The sequence below is a fragment of the Sciurus vulgaris genome (genome assembly GCF_902686455.1).
Source record: "Sciurus vulgaris genome assembly, chromosome: 17".
Classification (NCBI taxonomy): domain Eukaryota; kingdom Metazoa; phylum Chordata; class Mammalia; order Rodentia; family Sciuridae; genus Sciurus; species Sciurus vulgaris.
This window is the reverse complement of record NC_136478.1, coordinates 11,145,454-11,167,840: the sequence shown is the minus strand read 5'-3', so window position 1 is coordinate 11,167,840 and position 22,387 is coordinate 11,145,454. Positions and strand designations below refer to the sequence as shown.

The 22,387-nt window shown below is 41.5% G+C and overlaps 2 protein-coding genes across 6 annotated transcripts in view; both read right to left on the bottom strand.

The window, feature by feature from the left end:
- Window positions 1-4,174, bottom strand: part of ADAT1 (adenosine deaminase tRNA specific 1) — a 56,223-nt gene extending 52,049 nt beyond the window's left edge. The window contains exon 1 of one of the 4 annotated variants that reach the window (XM_079119674.1): window positions 413-4,174. In XM_079119674.1, coding sequence (XP_078975800.1) covers window positions 413-456 — 44 coding nt within the window. In that variant the 5' untranslated portion in view covers window positions 457-4,174. The remainder of the gene's footprint in view (window positions 1-412) is intronic. The other 3 variants (XM_079119673.1, XM_079119672.1, XM_079119671.1) reach the window with 3 other exon arrangements.
- A 927-nt stretch (window positions 4,175-5,101) lies between these two features.
- KARS1 (lysyl-tRNA synthetase 1) lies at window positions 5,102-22,379 on the bottom strand. 2 transcript variants are annotated; one of them, XM_079119668.1, is made up of 15 exons: window positions 22,223-22,326; window positions 19,630-19,809; window positions 17,251-17,410; window positions 16,148-16,313; window positions 12,643-12,736; window positions 12,107-12,293; window positions 11,878-12,003; window positions 10,412-10,531; window positions 9,321-9,483; window positions 8,889-9,062; window positions 8,557-8,642; window positions 8,024-8,109; window positions 6,857-6,983; window positions 6,027-6,170; window positions 5,102-5,380 (listed from the first exon to the last, which is right to left on the bottom strand). In XM_079119668.1, the coding sequence occupies exons 2-15, from the start codon at window positions 19,773-19,775 to the stop codon at window positions 5,282-5,284; spliced, it is 1,878 nt and encodes a 625-aa protein (XP_078975794.1). In that variant the 5' UTR covers window positions 19,776-19,809; window positions 22,223-22,326; the 3' UTR covers window positions 5,102-5,281. The 2 variants fall into 2 exon arrangements, with proteins under 2 accessions (XP_078975794.1, XP_078975795.1); XM_079119669.1 differs by lacking the exon at window positions 19,630-19,809 and having other exon boundaries at window positions 22,223-22,379.
- Between the last annotated feature and the right edge of the window lie 8 nt (window positions 22,380-22,387).

Here is a 22,387-nt window from a genome sequence, read left to right as displayed (position 1 = left end):
GACATGAAAGCTTCTTAGTAGAAGATGTGATCATACAGCAATGAACATAGCTAAATATGGTAAAACAAAACACAAACAACAAAAAAGGTTGTACTGAGCCCCAAATGTATATAGCTTCTGAAAGATAGTTATACAATGCTATTATTACAGTAAATGGTAATAGTTAATCAGACCATTAATAGTTTTAAACAAAATCTTGCAGGAACTGACAGAAATAGTGATTTTACAGTCAGAGAACCGAAGAAGCCTTGAATCTCTCTCTCTCTTTTTTTTTGGTACCAGGGGTTGAACCCAGGGGCGCTTACTAACTGAACTACATCCCCAGTCCTCTTTTATATTTTATTACAGACAGGGTCTCCCTGCGGAGTTGCTTAGGGCCTCGCTAAGTAGCTGAAACTGGCATTGAACTCACGATCCTCCTGCCTCAGTCTCCCCAGTTGCTGGAATTACAGGCATGCGCCACAGGGCCCCGCAAGAAGTCTCGAACCTCTGGAAGCAAAGAAAAGCATGGAAAATCCTAATCTTTCGTTTGGAAGGGACTTTCCCCTGTCATTTCCATGGAGGCATCACAAGCAGTATATTTTGTGAAGGGTATCTTGCCATCGACCTGAAATAAACGCAGAGATGCACATCACAAACTAAGACAGTCAAAGAAGGTGAAAGTTGTCGAAAGACACGATGACTCCATGAAAGCAGCACAAAGTACATCATCTCACTCAGCTGACGCTGAATGAACATGAGCAGTTGCTGAAGGGAATCAAAGTTTTAATGGGCCCATTTTAATTCAAGTTTGCATCCCTTCCAGAACTTGAAAAATCCCTTCATATAAAACAACAGCTCAGTTAAACAGACGTTTCCTTGCCCACAAGGACGCATCATCACGTAACAGTTGCGACAAGCTGAAAAACACTCTTCCTTTTCAAAGAAAAATCAAGTCAGGTACAAGGGGAGCTTTTGCGGGATTTGGTGGAGGGGGAGTCTACTGTTCGTTAGCCCCTTGCTAAGTGCGCGGCCAAGGGGCTACGCAAGACGAAGACAGCAAGGCACTGACGCCGTGAAGTAGGAACAACGCGAGCGCCCGACTAGCCGAGACCACACGCCTGCGCTCGCCCGCACAGGAGCCTCCTTAGCGGTGTCTGTTAAATTCCAGGCGTGCACCGGCCCTTTCCCACGTGACACGTGTCCTCACAACCTTTTCCCGTACAAAACCGAATTGGTAAAGCCAGACCCGAAGAACCTGACTCAGCGGCCCTATGACCCTCTCCACCGCGCGCCCCTGACCAGCAACCTCGTAGACGCACCCATTCAGTCTCCTCGAGGCGCGCGGCCTCGGAGGGAACAAGCTGAAACCCGGGGCGCCGCGGACGTGACGCTACAGCGACTGCGCCTTCCAGTCCCACCCCCAGGGGCGCAGTGCACTCTGGGCCTTGTAGTCCTTCGGGAGGCGGAGCAGGCGCCGATACTCCTCCTCGGAGTCCCGCAGCTCCGACCCACGCTTAGGGACGCGGGAAACCTGCTGATGGGAGCTGCGTGCGGGCGAAATATGGTTTGAAATAGGATGAAGTAACTTGGGGCTCTGGTCTGAACTTCTGTCTAAATCAGCTGTTCAAGAGAACTATAATTAGAACTAGATGTAATTAAATTTTTCTAGTAGCATATTTCAAAGAATCATGAGTTAATGTTAATCATATATTAATTTTTCATTCTATTTAAGAAATTTGGTGTGTATTTTACAATTTACAATCTCAAATTTGAACCAGTCACATTTCAACTTGTCAACAGCCACACGTAGGCTGGGGTCATAGCTCAGTGGTAGAGCACTTACCTAGCATGTATAAGGCACTGGGTACCCTTCTTATATAAATAAATAAAGGTTCATCAACAACTTAAAAAAAAAAAAAAGTAAAAGAAAAATAGCCACGTGGCTACTGGCTGCTGTAGAGCACGGGGTGGATCTTAAACCTCCAGATTGACAGATACAGGTAATACAGTTGTCTGGAGAGTTCAGAAGCCTTTACCATCCATCAATTATATACCTCAATTGCTAAAGGTGAGATAACTCATTTTTCTTCCTGAACCCCTCAAAAGTTAGAGGCAGAAGTGCCACTTGACCTAGTCCTTCTCTCTAATTCAAAGAAAAAGAACCAGAGCCCTCCTCCAAAGCTAAGGACACTGATCTTCTTTTCTCTCCCCAACACCATTAATACGCAGCTCTCCATTCAGTCTTTAATACCCATTCGTGTGTGTGGGGTGGAGTCATCTTGCAGCATTCTTTCATCTCAGGGATTTATATTGCAGTCAATCTAGTGGCAAAAAGTAAAAAGTGAGCCATCCTCATCATTTCCCTTAACACACATAATATAATCCATTGCCAAGTCCTATTGATCTTATTCCTGTCTCAAATGCGTCTGCTACTTTATACTAGCAATGTACTTGTCCAAGCCAGTGTCCTCTCTTCCTTAGATTGATTGGTAATATGAATTTTCACCTTTTTCTTGCCTAACTCCTGTTCATTTCTCAAGAAGTCAGACTGATCTCTTCAAACCACAAGTGCAACGGCACCACCCGGCTTAACTACTTCAGTGGGTTCTCAGTGCTTTTAGTAAACAGAAAACCCCAGTAGGGCTCATAGTCCTGAATGCCTAGCCTCTTTCTGTCTTATCTGGTGCCCTATTTCTTTGGGCTTCTGTACTCTATTAAAATCTTTGCTTCCTCTGTGCTCCTTCCTATCATAGAGCCTTTGCACTGTTTCCATATCATGGAGAATCCTTCCCCCTTTCTCTGACTTTCCTTCAGATGTCAGATCTAATATTCCTCAGGCAAACCTTGCCTAACTCAGTTTGTCATAGTTTCTCAATACCCCATGGATTTCTTCAAAGAATTTACCAGAGCAGGCATTTTATACAAATTTGGGGGGATGATTTAAAAATCTATTTTTAAGTCTAGAAGCTTCAAATTTGGGACCATGTTTCTGCTTACTCTAGTACCTAAGTTAGCAAACTGTCAGCCTTCAACTATTTGATGAAGTAACGAGGGCTCTTTCTATCCCCTCTAGTTTTTATCCTGTTTGTCAGTTTCCTGCTACCTGTTCCTCTATTCCCAGAGGCTTAAGGCCAGACAGTCAATTTCTGTCTCCAGCCTACTGAATAAATCTTTAGGTCACTCTAATTTCATCAGTCCTGATAGCTTTTTCCAATGGTCCACATTAACAGCGCTGTCACAGCCCAGTCCCCTCATCTGGTTTTGATCCTCCACACTGTCACTTGGAGGGTTGGTTTTCTCCATCCTAGATAACACTGCCTTTCTAAGGATGTGACATATGGATTTTCTTTTGAAAAACCATACGGTTAACCACAGCTTAAGTATCAATACGAGTGGGGATGCCCCACACTCCTAGTAGTTTCCAGTTAGGTATGCTGCACACTAGATTATTTTACCAGCCACGGCAGTAGAAACCTGCTCTGTGAAAGCAGAATGGCAACTCCCAAACTGGACGCTTACAGAGGTTTTGCTGAGGTGCAAATGACAAGTGCTTTTTGACACATGACTCTTCTGAATACAGGTGTCTCTAGCTGCTTCCATGTTATCAGGGAGAAGGGGCTCCTTTCTAATAGCAGGCTCACAGCCACACATTCTCTGCCTTGTCACATTCTAAGCCCTGTGGAATTGGGCTAAAAATGAGAAAACTTCAGGCTCACTATTAAACAGGATTATTTCCACCTGCATGTCTAAAATTTAATAGGTTTCAAATCAAACTCTGAACTTTCCCTCTCAAACATGCATTTCCTGTTTTTCCCATCTCAGTAAATGGTGACTCTACTTTTCCAGTTGTTGAGAACTCAAACCCTGAAATAATTTTTTTTTCTCATCCTACATCCCATTAGCCAATTTTGTTGCCCTCAGAAACAGGTAAAGTGCAACCATTTTCATTGCTAACACCCAAATCTAAGCTATGATCTCTCCCTAGCATAGTGCAACAGCTTGCTTTCACTCTTGCTCTACACAAATTAGCTAGAATCACCTTTTAAAAGTACCTCTTGGGTCGGGGTGGGGGGAAAAAATAACAGAATGAATCAAACACTATTATCCTATGTAAAAGCATGACTACACAAATGGTATGCCTTTACTTCATGTACAAACAGAGAAACAGTATGTATCCCATTTGTGTACAATTAAAAAAAAAAAAAAAAAAGTACCTCTTGCCGGGCTCAGTGGTGCATATCTGTAATCCCAGTAGTTCGGGAGGCTGAGACAGGAGGATCAAGAGTTCAAAGCCAGCCTCAGCAAAAGCGAGGTGCTAAGCAACTCAGTGAGACCCTGTCTCTAAATAAAAATAAAAAATAGGGTTGGGGATGTGGCTCAGTGGCTGAGTGACCAAGTCAATCCCTGGTACCAAAACAAAACAAAACAAAAAAATGTATTTCTTTGCTCAATTCTCCAATGTCTTTCCATCTCACTCATAATGAAATAATTCTGTGACTATCACAGGCCTGTACAATCCGGTCCCTCGCTGTCCTTTATTAATGCCCCTCTAGTCACACCGAACCCTTTGCTGTTCCTCAAAAATATGGTTCTCTAGTCTGGACTGCCCTTTTCCCATACATCTCTCTGACTCACTGTTTCCAGATCTTTACTTAAATGTCCCATAGCACAGGTATTTTTGATAGCCATATTTAAAATAGCACTCCCCCATCCAGGTCCAGATTAGCACCTCTGTCCCCTCACCCTGCTCTATTTTTCTTTGTGTAAACCCCCGCAGAAAGACTATTTACTTATTTGTTTCTTGTCTATTTCTCCCACTGCTGCCCCAACCCAAAAAGAATACAAATTTCATGAAAGTAGTGATTTGATTTTTGTTCACTGATGTGCCCCCAATCTTTTTTTTTTTTTTTTTGGGGGGGTGCTGGGGATCGAACCCAGGGCCTTATGCTTACAAGGCAAGCTCTCTACCGACTTAGCTATCTCCCCAGCACCCCCAATCTCTTAAAACAATGCTGGCACACAGCAGACATTGATATAAATTTGTTCAAAGAATAAGATGGGCAAATCCTAAACATTTCACTGAACCAGCAGTCTGAGAAAAGAGTTACCAGTCCAAAGATAAAGAGACAAATGGTTTATTTGGTAACAAGGAGTAAAAAGAAATTCTTAATTCATCTCTCTTCTGGTGGCTGAACTAAACTGTGGTAGTCAAATAGATGGCGACATACAAGAATTCCCTCAGACCTGATCTTTGGCAGAAATGCAAGGATTCCTGACTTACATGCCCTGGAATTGTTTTCTAGACAGAAGTGCCAACAGTTGTGCTTTCCGGTCTATCAGTGGTTGCTACAGTGTCCTTCTTGTCTTCAGGTTTCATGGCAGGAAACAGAAGTACCTCCTAAGGAGAAAAAGATGCATTTTGAAGCTAGGAAGAATTCTACTCCTTTTGCCTCTGTTAATGTTATCACCTAAATCTAGACATCTATATATCCCAGCTAGAAAAATGAGTTCTTTTACTTCAGCTCAGTCCCTCTCAGTAAAGACAGAAGAGAATGAATGCACAGTACTCCCTAGGGCACCATGTCAAAAGAATGAGTATACATGAGTTCTATTAAAATTGGACAAAAATTGGGTTTCTACACCTAACAGGGTTGACTTAAATTAAATGAACTAATGCCTGTAGAGAGCTTAGCACTTCCCTGGATCCTCATGAAATGCAAGCAACTAATTCCTCCTATCTTACTTGGAGAAACTAAAATTATCTGAAGTCAGATTGCTCTGAGTCACCTTTTTTTTTTTTTTTTTTTTTTTTTTTTTTTGCGGTGCTGGGGATTGAACTCAGGGCCTTGTGCTTGCAAGGCAAGCACTCTACCAACTGAGCTATCTCCCCAGCTCTGAGTCACCTTCTGTGGAGTGGTACGGAATTCCTCCAACAGCTCCTCCTGACAGACCCAAACCCTTTCTTTACTCTCCTGGGCCACACGCTCTGCTTCCAGAACAATGGAGCTTTGGGGCAGTGTGTGCTAAGGAGGACTGCTATGTACCTTGATGTTATTGGAATCTGTGAGAAACATGGTGATGCGGTCAATGCCCATGCCCCAGCCAGCTGTGGGAGGCAGGCCATATTCCAGGGCAGTGCAGAAGTTTTCATCTATGAACATGGCCTCATCATCACCAGCAGCCTTGGCCTAGAAGAATAAAAAAGAACAAAAAGGTGACATTCTTCCAGGACATCCAAGTGTCCAATGAACACACTAAAACATCTGAAGGAGTACCATCATTTCAGGGAAGACCCTAGCACTCAGGACTTACTAGAAACTAGGATTTCCCAGTTAACTCCAGGATTGAGCTATTTTTTTCTTAAGACCTGGAGGTCAGGACTGATGAATTCTATCTCAGAAGGCACACAAATTCTCTAAAATGACTCCACTTCTTGGAATTCTGCAACTCTCCAGTGAGACTAATTCTCAAAAGACTGTATGATGACTGTAAGAGTCCTTCTCCCATTTCCTAAGACCACCCACTTGTTGGTGGCAGTGATAGTACAGGTAGCCTACTGGGGTTTTGTATTCTTTATATCTTATCTGCCTTATTCCCAAGCCACTTCAATATACAATCCAAGAAAAATAATGCTCTTGTTAGGTGAATGTATTTTTAATACAAATGTCATGCCCCCCATACAGAAAATCTTTCTCAAAAACCAAAGTTTCCACCTTGAAATGTGACTTCCTCCAAAAAGGCTATGCTTATCCTTCTTTCTGTTTAGTCACCAAGAATGCTGCACATTGACACAGACCAGGGTGAAAGCTGCTATCTTCTGGTGATTGAGTTAGGTGGTGAAATACATGCCTTTGTCTGCACTCTCCTTTCTTACCTTGGCCTGTTCTTCAAACAGCTGCCGCTGCCTCATGGGATCATTCAGCTCAGTGTAGGCATTGCATATTTCCTTCTTCATGACAAATAGCTCAAAGCGTTCGGTCAAACCCTCTTTAGAGCGGTGCCTGGGTACAGAAGACCAAAGAGAAGGCTGCATATACAGGCCCCTGATTTACCATCTGGTACAGGAGCTCCTGGATTATAGTTGACTCAAGAGCATGACTATGACCTGAAGCCTACGTGCAGTCTCAGCACCCAATCATTTGATGGAATAGTGAAGAGGATGAGAGAACCAGGAAAAATTGATTAGCTTTGTATAAGCGGCATGGCAGACAGTTTACATGGAATCACATCCCTGTCTTCATATCTCCTACATCCTGCTCACCTGGACTATGGGCAGGCCATGACTTGGTTTGGTCAATGGGTATTACAGACGCTTGCTATGTTTTTTTTCTGGTTTTGGAGATTGAACCCAGGGGTACTTTACCACTGAGCTACATTCCCAGTTCTTTATGTTTTATTTGAGACAGGGTCTCACTAAGTTGCTGAGACTGGCCTTGAACCTGTGATCCTCCTGCCTCATCCTCCCAAGTCACTGGGATTACAGTAGTGTACCACTGTGCCTTGCTTGAAATGTTTTGGCATGTTAAGGCTTGGCCATGCTGAAAGGAAGCCCAGGCCATGCTGCCAAAGGCCACATTAAGAGGCTCTGGAGGATGATATCCCATATGGTAGGCCATGAGGAGGAGAACTGAAATTCCCTGGCAGAATTCCCCATTGAAAAAAACCACCTGGCTCTCTCCTGGCTTTCACTCTCTCTCTTGCATGCCCTCTCTCTCTTTTTCTCTCATTTTCTCTCGCTGCAGGGAGACACTCTACCTGTCCACTTAATAAAATCTCTTGGGCTAGGGATATAGCTCAGTTGGTAAAGTGCTTGCCTTGCAAGCACAAGGCCCTGAGTTCAATCCTCAGCACCGCCAAAAAAAAAAAAAAAAAGAAAGAAAGAAAGAAAGAAAAAAAACCACCTGATTTATCCTAGCCAACATTATATGGAGAACACCAACCTAGTCAAACCTAGGAAATCTTGAAAATAAACTGTTTTACACCACTAAGTTTTGGGGTGATTATGCAGCAATAGGTAACTAAACACCATGCTATATCTTACCATTTAGCCAAAGGGCTCATTATCTGCGGGTGATCACAGATGAACGTAGGATTGATGCATGTCACTTCCAGGAACTCCCCAACAAGCTTAATAAAAACCAAAGCAGAACTCAATGTCACTTCTGAATAGTATTTTGATAGTCTTAGCCCAAGAGAAGACCTTAGCTCCCACCCAGATAGATTTATCCTATAGCTTTTTCAAGATGGGAAAGGATTAACTGAGATAATGCACATGAACTATTTGGCACAAAACTTAGCATTAACAGTTCGAAGTTTTTATTTTTGGTACTTGAGACTGAACCCAAGACCTTTAACCACTGAGCTACATACCCAGGTCTCACTATGTTGCTGTGGCTGGCCTCAAACCGCCTCAGTCTCCTGTGGTGCTGGGATTTCAAGAGTGTGCCCATTACTCCCAGTTCTTAATTTTTTAAATTTCATCTTAACGTTTTCCTATGAAGCTGCAAAGATGAATTCTTCCAGTGTGATCTATTTCCTACAGACATGAGAACACAATAGGGCATGGCCTCTAACCTTATCAAGGAGCCTGGCTGTGGTCCGAGGTGGAGGGCATTCGACAGCTTTTGCCACACAGATATCATCAAGAATTTTGCGAGTTTCTGTGATAACAAATGTAAAAGTTAGGACAAGAGAGATCACATGAGCCCAGTAAAAACATAAAGAAAATGTGGTATGGGGCTGGGAATGTGGCTCAATAGAATACGTGTGAGCCCTGGGTTCAATCCCCAGCACCACAAAACAACAGCAAGGCCAAAAGAAAATGGTATAGAAATCCTAGTTCTGACCCAATCAAATTTAGGGCTGAACAGGAAGACAGGCTACACAAAAGCGGAGTGTTTTTTCACCTTCAGTTTCAAAGAGGTTAGTTTCTGGCAGCTTCACCCCTAGAGCTTTCTCAAGCTCTTCTACCATGCTGATTCTCCGGAAAGGTGGAGTGAAGTCAATCTCATAGGCTTGGCCCTCGGGACCATCTGGGTGGTAGGTGATCTTGTAATTGCCTGTAATGTTCTTCACCATTCCTGGAAGAGAAACCAGCCATTTCAAGAGGACAAAATCTAGGAAGCACTCTTCTTAAAGCAGCACAGCTGCCCCCACAAACCAATCTGAAAGACAGGGCTGGGATTATGGCTCAGTGGTAGAGCGCTTGCCTAGCACATGCAAGGCACTGGGTTCGGTTCTCAGCACCACATACAAATAAATAAAATAAAGGTCCATTGCCAACTAAAATAATATTAAAAAAAAAAAAAAATCTGAAAGACAAAGTTAGCAGGACTCACCTGAAACCATCTTCTCTGTGATTTCCATGAGATCATGATAGTCTGCATATGCCATGTAGAACTCACAGGTGGTGAACTCAGGATTGTGAGTCAAATCAATCCCTTCATTCCGGAACTGGCGTCCAATTTCATAAACCCGGTCAATGCCACCGACCACCAGCATCTAACAACACATGGCCATGCTCAGGGAAGGAAATCATGTCTTAACAGTCCTGGAAAATTTCTGTCAACTAACTGGTTATCACAGCTTTACACATGCTCTTTAGACCCTGTAGTGGACAGATGTCATTCTTTTTAGCTACCTAGAACTTATAAACACTCTTCCCGTATCTCCCTGCCCTGCCCCTTCTGAGTCAGGGCCTCTCCAGAGAAGCATTTTGGGGTTAGGCAAATGTTCCAATGTTAGGAACATTTGGGGTTAGGTTAAGCTCCACCAATCAGATATATGGGTGAGACTTCAACATAGAAGCTACTAAGAAATATGTATGTATTGCACAGAATTTGCTTGGTGAAGGGGATCAGATACCTAGCTTTTAGAGGTAATACCTACAGACATTCTAGTGGCAATGACCTATGCCTAGGAGAAAAGACACTGTGCTCTCCATGAGCTATAATTTGGTATCATTCTTAGTTATGTGGTCTCCAAGCCTGACTGCCTGATCATCCTAGAGATTGTGAGCTTCCTTATACAGATGAATAAATTTTTCTTTCCCTTAAACTAGTGAACAAGTTCTTGTTAACAAGTTCTAGTTGTAGATGACTAAGAATCCTGAATGACAGACAGGCTTTGATCTTTCTTTCACAAAAGACTAAAATCAGATCTAAACCAAGGAACATTATAAACTTAAAATATTTTAGAGGAAACAAAGTAGGTATACCTGTATACCTGAGAAAGATAACCCTTCTGCCCTCTGCACTGCACTGCTCTACTGACCCTATAGAGAAATTCTAGAAGTATTACACTCACACACCTAACAAACTAGAACATTCTCCTATTATACCTTTAATATTCCTTTTTTCTGAAAACACCTAGTTAGCCAATTATTTTCCAGTCTCTAGCTTCTTTAAGGAAATGGGTTACTATTAACTACCTTATGGTATAATTCCGGAGCAATTCTCATATATAAATTCATGTCCAGCTCATTGTGGTAAGTGATGAAAGGCTTGGCCACAGCTCCCCCTGGGATGATGTTCATCATAGGAGTTTCAATCTTAAAAAGACAGAGGAACATAAGTTCTCATACAATCAGAGACTTTGGGGAGAGACCATGCTTTCAATGTTATATCTTAAAGTGAAAGTAAAAGTAAGGCCTGTCACATCTCAAAGTAAAACTAAGTTTAAAAGTAATGCACACGTGCTTGACAAAGAAAAATAGGTTGCTTCATTTTCTAGAATAGTGTCTCCATTTCCGTTAATATCACATAGGACCACAAACTTTCACAAGCTAAAAATGGGAATCTAAATGGATACAGCATTTCTTGAATTCAGTTTACAGTATTTAGTACAAATTTAACTGCTTATATCGTTGGAGTTATTCTATATCTAGGACTTCATCTTGGAGAAATATTTGCCATGTGTACATAAAGATGTTCATTGAAATATTTAATATAGAAAAAATCAGAAATAACCTAAATTATTAATAGGGAAAACAATAAATAATGCTGCATTAAAAGGAATGTGCTGGGGTGATGGTGCATGCCTGTCATCCCAGCAGTTCAGGAGACTGAGGCAGGAGGATTGCAAGTGCAAAGTCACCTTCAGCAACTCAGCTAGGGCCTAAGCAACCTAGTGAGACCCTATCTCAAAATAACAAAATAAAAAGGGCAAGGAGTGTTGCTCAGTAGTTAAGATTCCTGGGTTCAATTCCTGGTACCCTTTTCCTGGGCACAAAGGCTCCAAAATACATCAAGTGGAAGGGTAGGTTCATTATAATACATATAATGTGACTCAATTTATAGTTAAGAGCAAAAATTAAAATAACCCCTCCAAAACATTTACATGTACATACTCCATGTGCAATGTGTGTATGCATAGATATGGTAAGAAAGAATACATATTAAACTCAAGTTTGGGGAAGGAAGTTAGCTGAAAGAAGCAAAAGGTACTTTCACATTTGCTTCTATTTATTGTGTGAATGTTTCACACTACATACACTTGTCTTTTCCATACAATTAAAACGTATTTTTTAATACTACAAAACCCAAAATTACTTCATAACATTTTCTCCCCCCAGGTTGTGCTGGGGATTGAACCCAGGGCCTTGTGCATGCTAGGCAAACACTCTACCAACTTAGCTATATCCCCAGCCCCCTGAACTTCATAACATATTGAACTTGATATGCATGTGGACAGCACTATACCTTGCTAAATATTGTGGGAGGCAGAATGCCAAATAAATACATTAGAACAAAGACACTTGCAAAAAAGTAGATGGTCTCGTTAAAGCATGAAGAAAGCTGACACAGGAAATGGCTTGGGAAGAGGAAGGGGAAGGGATAGTAAAGAGGCAAACACGGCAAGGCAGCTTATCATGTCAGGTAAGGAACCCTCTATTACCTCTAGAAACCCCAACTCATCCAAGAAACTTCGTATGTACGTGATGATCTTAGAGCGAATGATAAATTTCTGCCTCACAAAGTCATTCAGGATCAAGTCCAAGTATCTCTGACGATACCTTGTTTCCTAAAACAAAAGCAGCAGTTAGAAATCACTGATTTGATTCAGTGATATGATAAACAAACGGAATGCATTTATGTGTTACAGCTAGCAGATGATGAGAGCTTACCTTGTCTTTGAGGCCAAAGTGAAGATGAGGTAGCATATGCAAGCAGGGAGAGAGCAGTGTGATCTCATAGGGAATGATACTCAGCTCACCCTTCTTGGTTTTCCCAGGATTCCCCTGAACTCCAATTATGTCTCCTCGGCGTAGTTTGTTATTGATATGAATAAATTCTTCCTCTGATTTATAATTCCTGAGTGAAGGAAAATGCAATTCATTTTACATTAGTTCAAACTAATACTGGCTACTGGCTTACTATGGAACCCTAACTCAACTTTAATACTAAGTTAATGAGCCCTAGAAGAATCTCAGATTCAGAGCCAACTGCTAAAAAGGATTATCCTTTCATTTTAGTTGTCATGAAATTGGAGAGCAGTCATTACTTTCCAGGTGCACAGATGGTCTTTTTAATCTTCTCAGCTGACCATGCCCTTCCTTCTTAACTTCAAATACCAATAGGAAAATAAGACATCAGCTGCTGTCCCCAACTGTGATGCTCCAGACCAGCACAGAAGGACCTGAAACAGGATACTTCTATGTACCTGGAATTGGCCATGACTTGCAATTTGACCCCCTCTCCTCGAAGGTCATAGAAGATGAGCTTTCCCCCAGAAGCTCTTTTGGCATGGATCCTACCTAGAAAAAGAAGAGCAAATATACTGACCAGTGGATCAAAACCATTTTGTGGTATCGGTGCCAAAAAAGTTCCCTCCACAACATAAACCAGAACAATCTGATTGTGGCCTGAGGTTCAGAACCTTCCTTTCTCTTCATGCTAATGATTTCCATTAAAACCAAAGATATGTGGGGAGATAGTTTGTCCTTGCAGTAGTGGGGATTGAATCTAGGAGTAATCTACTACCATGTGATATTCCCAACCTTTTTTTTTTCCTTCTTGGTATTAGGGATTGAAACCAGGGGAGGGCTTCACCACTGAGTTATATACCCAGTCAGTCCCCCTTTTTAAAAATATTTTATCTTGAGACAGGGTCTTGCTAAGCTGTTTAGGGTCTTGCCAAGTTGCTGAGGTTGGTCTTGTGATCCTTCTGCCTTAGCCTCTTGAGTCACTGGGATTATATTTGTGATGTTGGGGATTGAACCCAGGGTCTTGTGCATATGAGGCAGACACTCTACCAACTGAACTATATCCCCAGCCCCCAGCCTTTTCTTTTTAATTTTGAGACAGTCTTGCTAAGTTGCCCAGGATGGTATCAAAGCTGTAGTCCTCCAGTCTCAGCCTCCCAAGTTACTGGGATTACAAGCATGTGCCACCATACGTGGCAAGATATGGCTTTAAAGATACTTAGTTCCCAGAGAATGGCAGTGCTAGTGGCAGCATAGACTTTGGATCTTCCTAAACAGAACATAAAAATCCAGAGTGCAACCAGAAAGATACAGCCAAAAACCCATGGATACAATTGTATGGGAAGATAGTTCCAAGAACCCCCAAATACAAATGATGAATGGGGCAAAGTACCAAGAGTCCTAAAACCTCCATATGGGAATAATGCAGTGGGGAAGGATGAAGAATCTGATAGATTTGAGAACTGGAGAACCCCCAAGAGCCAAAGATATTCACTAGAGAATGTATAAACATTTTTCTCCAGTCTAACTAGAGGACAGCAGCTGAAACTGGGAGAGAATGTGTCCACTTCCATAAAGTTGGGGCTACACTAAAAATGCTTCAAAGGGGATGGAGCAATGTAGCTCAAAGAAACTCTTAATAGAAAAGGTTCCCTCCCAGGATGAGGTCAAATTGAACAGGACAAGGAAAACAGACAAAGGAAGAGAGAAAGCTGAATAAAGGTGAGGAAAGGAACCTCAGAAAGCCAACTTCTATATTTCTGAACACTTCACAAAAATAAAATAGAGAAGTTGAACAAGTATCTATACACTAACCTTATTAACATTCAGGAAATTTCATGTAAAAATAAGCATCATACAAGAATTGAGGTCAAACACCATTTAAAGTTATTATTTAAAAAACAAAGTAAAAAATAATAATAATCAAAAAACAAAATAAAACAAGAACAATAATAACAAAATTGGCCATGGTACACACCTGTAATCCTAGCTACTTAGGAGGCTGAGGCAGGAGGATCACAAATTTTCAGACAGCCTGTGTAACTTACTTAGAAAGATCCTGTCTCAAAATAAAATCAAGAAGGCTGAGATATAGCTCAGTGATAGAGTGCTTGCCTAACATGTGCAAGGCCCTGGGTTCAATTTTTTCAGGATAGCGGGGCAGGAGGATGAGAATAATAATATGAATATATAGCATCCACACAGACAAAATTAAAGCACTCAAGACATGCCAAGAAAATAAAAAAATCTTAACCATTTCACAATGAGTTAAAAGACATTAAGAAAACAAATTAGAGTTAGCAAAACAAAGAAATGAGGATACATAGGAAGAATTAAAAACCATGTAAAATTTTTTTTTTCAGAATGATGCTGGGCATGGTGGTGCACGCCTAGAATCCTAGCAGTTTGGCAGACTGAAGTTAAGAGGATTGCACGTTCAAAGCCAGTCTCAGCAACTTAGCAAGGCCCTAAGCAACTCAGGGAGACCCTGTCTCCAAACAAAGTACAAAAAAAAAGTTGGGGATGTGGCTTAGTGGTTAAGTGCCCCTGGGTTCAGTCCCTGGTACCAAAAAAAATAATAAAAACTATAGAAAGAAAAATAAAAAGAACTGGGGATATGGCTAAGTGGTATAGTGCCACTGGGTTTAATTCCCAGTACTCACCTCTCCCAGTCCCTCCAAAAAAAAAAAAAAAAAATCAGAAATGATGATTAAATTAGAAGGAAATGAGTGACTACATACTACAAATAGTATGTTAAGAAAAACAAGATGAAACAGAATAAAATTTAAAATCAAACATGAAGAAAAGATAAAAAGGATTTGAGAGTGTAGATAGGTGGCACATTCCTATAATCCCAGCAGCTGGGGAAGCTAAGAAAGGAGGATCACGAGTTCAAAGCCAGCTTTCACATCTTCGTGAGGCCCTAAGCAACTCAGTGAGACCCTGTTTCTAAATAAAATACAAAAAGGGGATAAGGATGTGGCGCAGTGGTTAAGTGCCCCTGGATTCACTCTCCAGTACCCCAAAAAAAAAAAAAGGATTTGAGAGAAAATGACAATTACTGAAAAGGATCAAAGATCCAACATACAGAAAAAATGAGTACCAAAAAAATCCAAAACAATATACAAAACACAAGTAAATTTCCTTATGTGAAAAAGACTTTAAAATACACAAGTAGGGCTGGGGATATAGCTCAGTTGGTAGAGTGCTTGCCTTGCAAGCACAAGACCCTGGGTTCAATCCCTAGCACCGCAAAAAAAAAAAAAACCAAAACAAAACAAAAAACACAAGTAAAGGCATGTACCTGAAAATAACCAAAGCAGAATGACCAATATCAAGATGTATTTTAGTGAAATAACTAGGCATTAAAGAAAAAGAACAAATTTGGGGGGCATTTAGGTGTTGGCAGAGGTTCTCCCTGGGTGGAAGAACCATGGGTAATTAAACTTTTTATCCCCTTCTTTGAATGTTCTACATTTGTACAACAAATAGTTCTATTTGTTATTGTTATTTGGGGAGAGGGGAGTAGAGGCTAAAGACATGATTTGATTTTTTTAAATTAAGTAAAAGATCCCACATAAGATATTATAACCCCCAAATAACAATGCTCTAAAAATAAAGCATTCTCAAAATGAAACCAGGCGTTCTTAGGAGCCTGGGCGCATGGTTCCCCACTGATGAATGAAGTCCTTTAAAGAACTATGAACTATACGACGCAGCAGCATCAGGTAAGGAGTTCCTCTCAGAGAATGCCCCTTCCTCAGTAGCCTCACCTGATTTGGAATGGGACCCATGCTCCTGGAATGCTCTGCTTCTCTCCTGAACAGATTTAATAGTACACCCTAATTCAACAGGTTCTAACACAGTCTATTAGAGAGCAAGACCAACTCAAACCTTCCTTTGTGTTACTGAAAGGGCCTTCCTACTGTGGGAGCTCAGTAAACTGCCAGGGAATCTTCCTACCTGCCACCTTCAAGGTGATGTCAGTCAGGTGATCTCCAGGCTGCAGGTGACTATATTCTTGGATGAAGTGAGTGAGCGAGATATCTACATGGAACTTATGTGGGTAGGGGTCCTCCCCATTGACCTTCAGCTGGTGGACTGCTTGACTGCGGATTTTGTAGTATTGCTATTAAAGAAAACACAAAATAAAACAACAAAAAACAGAACCTGTGAGAAGCTGAACCGAGCCAGACCAGTGGCCCATCTAGCAGGACTCCTCAGTGGGGCCCCAAAACATTGAGGTTCTCTCTAACCACCACCTCTGCACCCTTGAATTCATACATATGAATATGTAATATTCATATACCTAAAATATGTGGACTGGCCAGGTCTATATGGAAATGAAGACCAGAATTTCAAAATAGAAAAGAAAAAGTGGATTTCTACTTAAAATAATAAGAGTTGAATGGATACATGTTTCCTTGGTTCCTTTTGTGGACTACATCTGCATGGTGAGTCACTTTTCTTCTTAACTATTTTCCTAACCCTGGTTACACATTAGATTTTTTTTTTTCTGAGGCAAGACTGTGGGGTCTGGAGGATATTCTACAGCAGGGATCAGTAAATGTTTTGATGCAACTTCTCAATTCTGCTGTTGTAATGAGAAAGCAGACTTAGACAAATGTAAACAAACAGGCATGGCTATATCTAATACAATTTTAGATATATAATCAGGAAGGGAAGGATGAAATGAGGGAGAGGGAGGTAGATCTGACTGATGAACTATATTTTGCTAACTAAAATAAACCGTAGTCCATCTTTGGGGAAACACTTTTTTTGGAGGTACTATGAGGTCTAAGGATGATTAGCTAAGGATGATTAATTAGTCACTTGAGAGTTCTGGACTTTCCCAACTGCCTGTTAGGAGTTGACATAAAAAACTCAAGGCCTGTGCCATTAGCCAGATAGAATGACAAGCTCTTTTTATTCACTGGCAATGACTCAGGGTCCAGTGCCTATTTGAGTTCTTACTTATCTCCTAGTGCCTGATCTCAAGGAATCTGCCATAAGCCTTATCAGAAGTTTTCCTGTGTTCATCCATACTAACAGCCTGGGGGACTCACATTTGGGTCCAGGCTCTCCTCCTCAGAACCCACACCATTTTCATTGGCATGGTTGGTGGCAGCAGCAGTGGCCTGGCTTAGCTGTTTCTCACTGAGCTCTTTCTGCTTGGCCTCCTTCTCTGCCACTTTCTTCTCAGCTTTCAGGCGTCTCTTTAGTTCACTGTTGGGAAAATGAAAGCATTCAATGTGAAAGTTGTGTCAAGAGTCTTCCATCTTCTGCCCCACACCATTTTCCAAAAATATGAACAGCTTGGGGGAAATGCTCTTCCATACCCAAATCCAGTCTCTTAAGTCACTAAATTCTATATGTGAAAGAGATAAAGAAAAAAAATAAGCTTAGTACAAAGATGCAAGAGCTCATTTTCAGTCTTTGCTTTCCAGTCTGAACTTGGTATTAGGTCCCAACTAAAAACCAAGATGCACCAGGACAAAGAAATCCCACATATTAGTTTATATTTAGGAAAGAAATATTTCCTAGAAAATCATCATGATAGGCTTTTCTTGAGCTATCTAGGCTATGGAGCTCCTTGAAACCAAGGATTGACTCTCAGTTGCCTGGTAGCCTCTGTAGAAGATAAAGTTCCTACAGTATCAGACCTAACTGGTAAGGCAATGTTTCTAGCGGTCTTACCATCCCCTCACTAAGGAGTGAATTAGGTCACAAATGGGGCGAGAGTGGGCTTTACAGAGCTCAGGAAGACACCCCACAGACAATCTAAGAATGGCTGTTAGCACAGGTCTCACTTTTGGCCCACTGAAGCCTGGTATGGACAGCAGGGCAGAACAGTGTACAAGGCAGCAGAGTACAGAGGATAATACACCATCTTTTTAGTCAGACTGCCTGAGACTAAATTCTGACATACCTACCAATTATGTGACCTTGGGGAAATGACTTAACTTCTCCCTTCTAGAAAATGGAAGTAAGACAGTCTCATACTAGTTGTAAGGATTGAGATATTTGTAAAGGGATGATCCTGGCCCTGGCATTTAGTTAGCATTCAAATGTAAGCTATGTCTAGGTATTCCTCACTCTCTACATCCACCACAGAAAACATCCAAATTTGGATGTTTCTGGTCAAATCTATTGTCATCCAAATTTCTGATATGTGTCACCTGAGAACCTAAAACCAAAGCAATGGCCAGGTGTAGTGGCACACACCTGTAGTCCCAGCAACTTGGGACGCTGAGGTGGGAGGATCACAAGTTTAGGGCCAGCCTCAATAATTTAGTGAGGCCCTAAGCAACTTAGTGGAACCCTGTCTCAAAATTAAAAATAAAAAAAGAGCTGGGGTTGTAACTCAGTGGCAAAGTATCCCTGGGTTTAATCCCTAGTGTTTAAAAAAAAAAAAAAAAAAAAGTAGGTAACTCAGTATCACTATGCTCTGAAGTGCTAACTGAACCCAGAAACAAACAGACTTGGGTAGAGGGGATTACCCTCATTATTTAAAGAAAATTGATGGATCATTCTTTCAAACCACTGATGGTAATTGAATATTCTGCCAATAGTGAACCATGGCAACAGATGTCATACCATGCTTGTATTGTTTGGTTCATTTTCAATGAGTTAAGAATAATTTAGCCAGGTATGATGGAACATACCTGTAATCCCAGTGACTCCAGAGGCTGAGGCAGGAGGATCACAAGTTCAAGGCCAGCCTCAGCAATTTAGGGAGGTCCTAAGCAACTTAGCAAGATCTTGTCTCAAAATAAAAAGTAAAAAGGATTGGGGTTTGGTTCAGTAGTTAAGTAACCCTTGGTTCAATCCCTGGTACCCCCCCCCCCCAAAAAAAAAAAAACACACAGAATAATTTTAAAAATTGAGATTTTGACTTACTTTATATTTTAAGCAAGAAAAATGGTTCCTGATGGCTTCAAAGTAGGCAACCCTTTCTAGGAACAACCTGTCTCATAATAGTTGCCTGTCATGCTATAATTCAATCAGTGGGCAGCAGAGGCTACCTGGTTTTCTCTAGGATTAAGATAAGCCTGCCTTCCATTCAACTCTTAATTCAATCCTAAGGATAACCCACAATAGTCCTAAGGATAGCCCCAAAACTAGAACCAAATTAATCTCAAAATCAAACAAAACCCCAGGAAGACAAAAAAAAAAAACAAAAACAAAAAAAAACCAAAAAACACACAAATGGCACCAAAAGTTCTTTATTCAAACAAGGATTTTGTTCTCAGTACTGATCTAGAATCATCTCAAGACTCTAAGAGAGATCTGAATTTATAAAGAGAAAGCCAGTAAAGCATTATTGATTTTAGTAGTAGAGTTCTTTTTTTCCTTAGCAACAATTCCAAAGACAGCCAGGGGCTTAACAGATCAGGAAAAGGATTTTTGCTCCTAGAGCAATAAAGAAGGTAATGGGCACCAACCTTCTTTTATTAGAAAGTGGCTTGTCCTTGTGAAGCGCTGTGAAAGGAGCAAGTTGACCCAGTCGAAGTTCCCTCTGACCCCACTCTGCCCAGGAGGTTTGGCGCAAGGACCCCCTAACAAGCCTTACAGCAGCTTGCATCAACATGGCAGAACACCCTGGAACTAATGATCACCACCACCTAGCAGGAAACACAGAGATGTGGTGTCAGATGGGACAGACATTATATACCCACCCAAAGTGCACTCTTCATTTGGGGGAGGGGAGCAATGTTTGCACTACCTTTTAGGGTCCCATCTAAATTAAGAGCCTCTTAACTGACAGCAACCCTGTTTTAACATTGTTCTGCAACTGTAACCGACAATGTTCTCTGTCCTGCTTATGGAAAAAAGGTGCATAACTGGAGCTAAAAGTCAAATGCAGGTCAATCAACAGATAGAATGATCACAATACTCTATAATATGGAAGACAGAATGTGAGGCAATGTTTTTGAAGCCCCAAATGTGATTTTGCTCCTGAAAATGAAATACCTTCCTATGTCAATGGGAAGCATATAAAATATGAAGGAAATACTACTATCAAATGCAAGCTCTAGAAAATGCTAAAAGCACGCCAAACAGATGGGTGTGGTAGAGTATGTGTCTATAGTCCCAGCTATTTGGGAGGCTGAGGCACTAAGCTCACTTGAGCCCAGAACAGCCCAGACAAAACACAGTGGTGAAATCCCATTAATTAAAAGAGAGAAAGAGAGAGAGAGAGAGAGAGAGAGAGAGAGAGAGAGAGAGAGAGAGAGAGAGAGAGAGAGAGAGAGAACGAACCACACAAAACACCTATGAGTCAAAGAAGGAAAGGTGAATTCAGGTAGGATATTAGATTTCATTGTTTACATATCAGTGAAACCGGAATATAATGCGATTATAGGAATCACACTATTGTATTAAAATAAATTTGAGATAGAATCTCATTTGACACTGAATCATTTGGGCAAGTATTGGGGGCAATACCTAGCATGAAATGGTGCTCACTAAAAACTTCAGACCAAGAAAAGTCAAGAAATAGAAGGGAAGGTTAATCACAATTAGTTTAGTCGATGGTCACTAGAGGAGTATACAACATACAATATCAACAAGAAATTCTTTTAGACAATGTGAGGCAGTACGCAGTCAGTGCAGACTTGATAAGAACCTCACTTTAGATCTCTGCCCCAGTGCTATGGATCACTGCCAGAACACACAGTAGGAAGGAATACTTTAGCATGCATTTAATCGCCTACCACCTCAGTTTATTAATTTGAAAAATGAACCTTTTTACTTACAATTTTACTACTGAGATTAGAGAGAAAACTTGTATAAATCTAACATGGTGCCTACACATAAAAACTGCTCAAAAAAAGTATAGCTGTATTTAAGAAAACAGTAGAAAGAACTGACTAGTTTTCTCAATTTACTTCAAAAGAGCACTATAGACTGAACACCTTGCTTTTAAAGTATCTGTGATTTACAGTTCTAAAATTCAAATACTGATGTGACATATCAAAATGCACTCAATTTTCCTGAAGGTCTAAGAGCATGTCCTGAACACTTAAAGAAATCCATAAATCATTACAAGGAAAGACAACATATAGGGTGCTAGCAAATAATAAATTTAGACATTTCCCTTTTAGCCTCTCTAAAATACACCAAAGTATAAAAATTGAGACAGAAGGAAAAAAAAAAAATCAATTCTTATTCAATTCTGAAGTGTCTTCATCAGTTCTCAGGGTTCAGCAAGAGGATTAAGCGCTAATGCACCAAAGCACCACAGTATAAAATGTTTAACCTCCCTCCTCTGCCTCTGGAGTGGTACTAATTGGGAGTACCTTCGGAGCATTGAGAACACACTCAAATCATCGCCAGTGTTCTATGGTTCAAATGAGGAGCCCAGATAGAGAGGGAGGACAGTTGTTTAGAGAAAATAAGACACAGCCAGTTAAGGGTGGCTAATCTTGATCTGTGCTCACCTACACACTTCAAGGATTTGGGTGGTTAACAAAGAAACACCCAGCAGACTAAGGGCAGCTTGGTGTATTAGCTGAATAAGATGGTCTCCACTGCTGGACACCGATCACTCACTCATTTCTCATAGATACTCCGCATAATCCAGTTGGGTAGGTGCACGACAGTTTTAGAACTGACCCCCTTTCATACACGAGGTGCAGTATAACTCTGGTGAGGCCAGGGGAAAAAACGAAAAAAGAAATCTAAGGTCTTTCTAAAAAGCTAAGGTACTCAGCATTTCTCCAACCTCCCCCTCAGGAAGCGGCTCCATAATAAAAGAATGCGGTTGTCAGAGTGGGGCGGGAAGTGAGTTTCACTTTTCCTCTCTGTCTCCTCTGGGTTCTCGTGCTGGTTTCTCCTCCGCATTCTCCTGCAGTAAGATGGGGGACCCGGGACGTCGCGGAGGAGGTAGTTTCCAGGGCGCAGCGGCTACGACCCAGCATGTGCGTACCCGTGAGAGCAGGAGCCCGGCAACAGCCCGCTTGGCGGGAGCCTCGAGGCACTTCGCAGCCTGGACTCTGTGACCACAAAGGCTTAACGACCCACCGCCACGCTTACTTTTTGCTCAGTTTCGGCTCGCCATCCACTTTCACCTCAGCCCCTTCCACCGTGGCCATCTTCCCGAAGGGCCCGACCCAAAAGTGACGAGGGGGGACACGACAATTTCCGGGTCAGGAGCCTAAGACCCGCCTCTTCCGGGGCAAGGGGCGGCCTCTCTGGACG